At 40.5% G+C, this 2666-nt stretch overlaps 1 protein-coding gene across 1 annotated transcript in view; it reads left to right on the forward strand.

Moving 5' to 3' along the window:
• The window catches only part of MSH3 (mutS homolog 3), a 280941-nt gene that overhangs the window by 5404 nt on the left and 272871 nt on the right, over window positions 1-2666 (forward strand). The window contains exon 2 of the mRNA XM_006870606.1: window positions 719-839. Within this exon, the coding sequence (XP_006870668.1) occupies window positions 719-839 (121 nt within the window). The remainder of the gene's footprint in view (window positions 1-718; window positions 840-2666) is intronic.

Consider the following 2666-nt stretch of genomic DNA (forward strand, 5'->3'; position numbering starts at 1 on the left):
GGCTCCTAGACTGAAAAGTTAATCACTCCCCTCCTTGCTACAAAATATCTACCTTTACATTTCCAACCCTCACAACCAGTCCTTATAACAATTATTCACTATTGTGTCACAAGAGACCTATCTGCATATTCTTTCATCAGCCCTTCCTAGACCCAGACAGATTGGATACTACTCAGTGGAGATTTTACCTTCCTCCGCGCCCTTTGGATCTAGGCTCTTTCTTGCCTTTATAGCCCCTCCCCCCACTTTGGGTAATTTTGTGTCATCTTTAGTGTTGAGCATAAGTCATTTAAACATGAAACAGTTAAATTACAATAAATACTTACAAAATAAATCTCTTTATTTTTTATTTCTTATGTTGTCTTTTTAAAATAGATATTTGTTTATTCCTTAAGGGTATTTTGTTTAAAATATGTGCAGATTTGAATTTTAAAATTTGAGCTAGATGAAGGCTAGATTGAGTCAAGAAAAGGTTCCAACTAATTCCAGGAGTTGAGTCCTGCCAATCTCTTCCTTTTCTATGGTACTGGTAGAAACAGTTCATCCTTAGATCTTTCCAGAGCCAAGAGTACATGATTCTATGAAGGGCGGATGGTTAGAACCTTGATGTAATTCAGAAGTACTGTTTGTTTCTTTGCAGGCGTCAAATGTTCCAAATAGAGATGATACATTATTTTATAACCTTTAGTCTTTCTGACCATTATCTTCTGTGATGTAGGAGACAGAAATTGACAGAAGCAAAAAGAGAACACTGGAGAATGATGGACCTGCTAAAAAGAGGACAAAGAAAGTCAAAGAAAAAGGAGAAGGAAGCGATTTGGTAATTTCTGGGATCTCTGGTGAGTTTTGGGGCAATGATTTTTTATTCTTGCTAGCCATGGCTGATATTTTTCCATACTTTAAGAGCAGAGGAGTCCTGGTATAGAGCGGTAGGATAAGCACTCAACCTTAAGGTTGGTTTGAAGCACAAGGTCGATGGTTCAAACTCACCGCTGCTCCTCTGACACCGTATACAGGGTTGCTATGAGTTGGAACAACAATGCAGCAACATAAGAACAGAAGAGGCTTTTATAAAGTTCTGCCTTTTTTCTTTGTGGAGAAAAGTTCTCATTGTGTCGCAGCAAAGTTGTCCTTGAACAAGTAGTGGTGTTGGTGTGAGGAGGGATAGAGCTGCAATTTGGCTCTTGTTCTCCCTTGTTGTTGTTACTAAGTACCAGGAAGTCAATTCCGACTCATAGCAACCCTTTATAGGAGCTACTTGGGCATTTGAACCACTGATCTTGTGATTATCTCTGTTGTTAAGTGCAGTCGAGTCGGTTCCAATTTCTATCCACCCAGTATAAGGTTTCTGAAGAGCAGCTGGTGGATTTGAAGTCAACCTTGAGTTAGCAGTCCAGTGCTTATCCTATAGTGCCATGCCAGGACTCCTTTATTCCTAACTTTGTGGTAATTTTTCCCCATGGAAAATTATAAGATTAAAACATTCTTGTTGTAATACTTTCAAATAATTATAGAAATGTGGCAGGTGGACAATGAAAGTACCCATAATCCCTGTTTTCAGTGATGCCTTCTTCTCATTTTTTGGGGCACTGTATAGTCTCCAAGAGTTTTTCTATCTAGGTGGCATGCTGGGTTATATGTTTAGCTGCTCATCACAACAAGGTATCCAGAGGAAAATTGCCACAAAGTTATAGGAATGAACAAAGGTTTTATTTAGCGTAAGAAACAAAGAAAGAAACAAAGGTAGGAAAATGGACAAATCTCTCATCAGACAGTCTTTGTTCAAGTCCAAAGAAAATAGAAAGCCAACAGAATGTTGTTGTTGTTAAGTGCCATTGAGTTGATTCTACTTCATAGCAACCCTGTTTAGGGTTTCCGAGGAGCAACTTGTGGGTTTGAACCGCTGACTTTGTGAGTTGCAGTCCAGTGCCTATCTTACAGCACCACAAAAAAATCACTGTATGCTAAAAACTTAGCATCTTTGGGAACGATTGTGTTTCCATAGATGGAAGACTCATCCTGATTGTGACACAGTGTTGCAGAAACAGTATTCAGGGGCGTCTTCCCAGGTCCAGCTGGCTAGGAAAAAGGAAAGAAAGTAATGGATAACTGCCCTTCAGCTACAGGTCTTCATCAAGAAGAGCAATTGCCTGAGCTGAGATTTTTAGGCCTTTTTTTGTTAGCACCTGTGAACTTTTATCTTTCCTGGGTGCAAAATATCTCTTTCTGCTCTCCCAGAGTTTTCATATTGATGATGTTGTTGTTAAGTGCCACTGAGTCAGTTCCGACCCATAGTGACCCTGTATAGGGTTTCAAAGGAACCACCGACTTTGCAGTTCAAACTACTTTGCAGTCTGGCACATTAACCTACAGCACCACACTAGGAGTGCACATGGGCATATCAAAATTGTGTCTGGTACTCAAGATGGCATTTGACATTTAGGTTTGGCTTGAGGTCTTTAGATGTCAGGCTGTAAGGCAGAGGTCAGCAGTTCAAACCCACCAATGGCTCCTCAGGAGAAAGATGAGGCTGTCTGTGTCTGTGAAGATAAGCATTCCTGAAAACCTTAGCGAGCAGTTCTGCTCTGTCTGTAGGACCACTGTGTTGTTGTTGTTGTTGTCAGGTGCCATCAAGTCAGAACCGACTCAGAGCGACCCCAGCAGAA

The sequence above is a fragment of the Chrysochloris asiatica genome, unplaced genomic scaffold (genome assembly GCF_000296735.1).
Source record: "Chrysochloris asiatica unplaced genomic scaffold, ChrAsi1.0 scaffold00145, whole genome shotgun sequence".
Taxonomy (NCBI): domain Eukaryota; kingdom Metazoa; phylum Chordata; class Mammalia; order Afrosoricida; family Chrysochloridae; genus Chrysochloris; species Chrysochloris asiatica.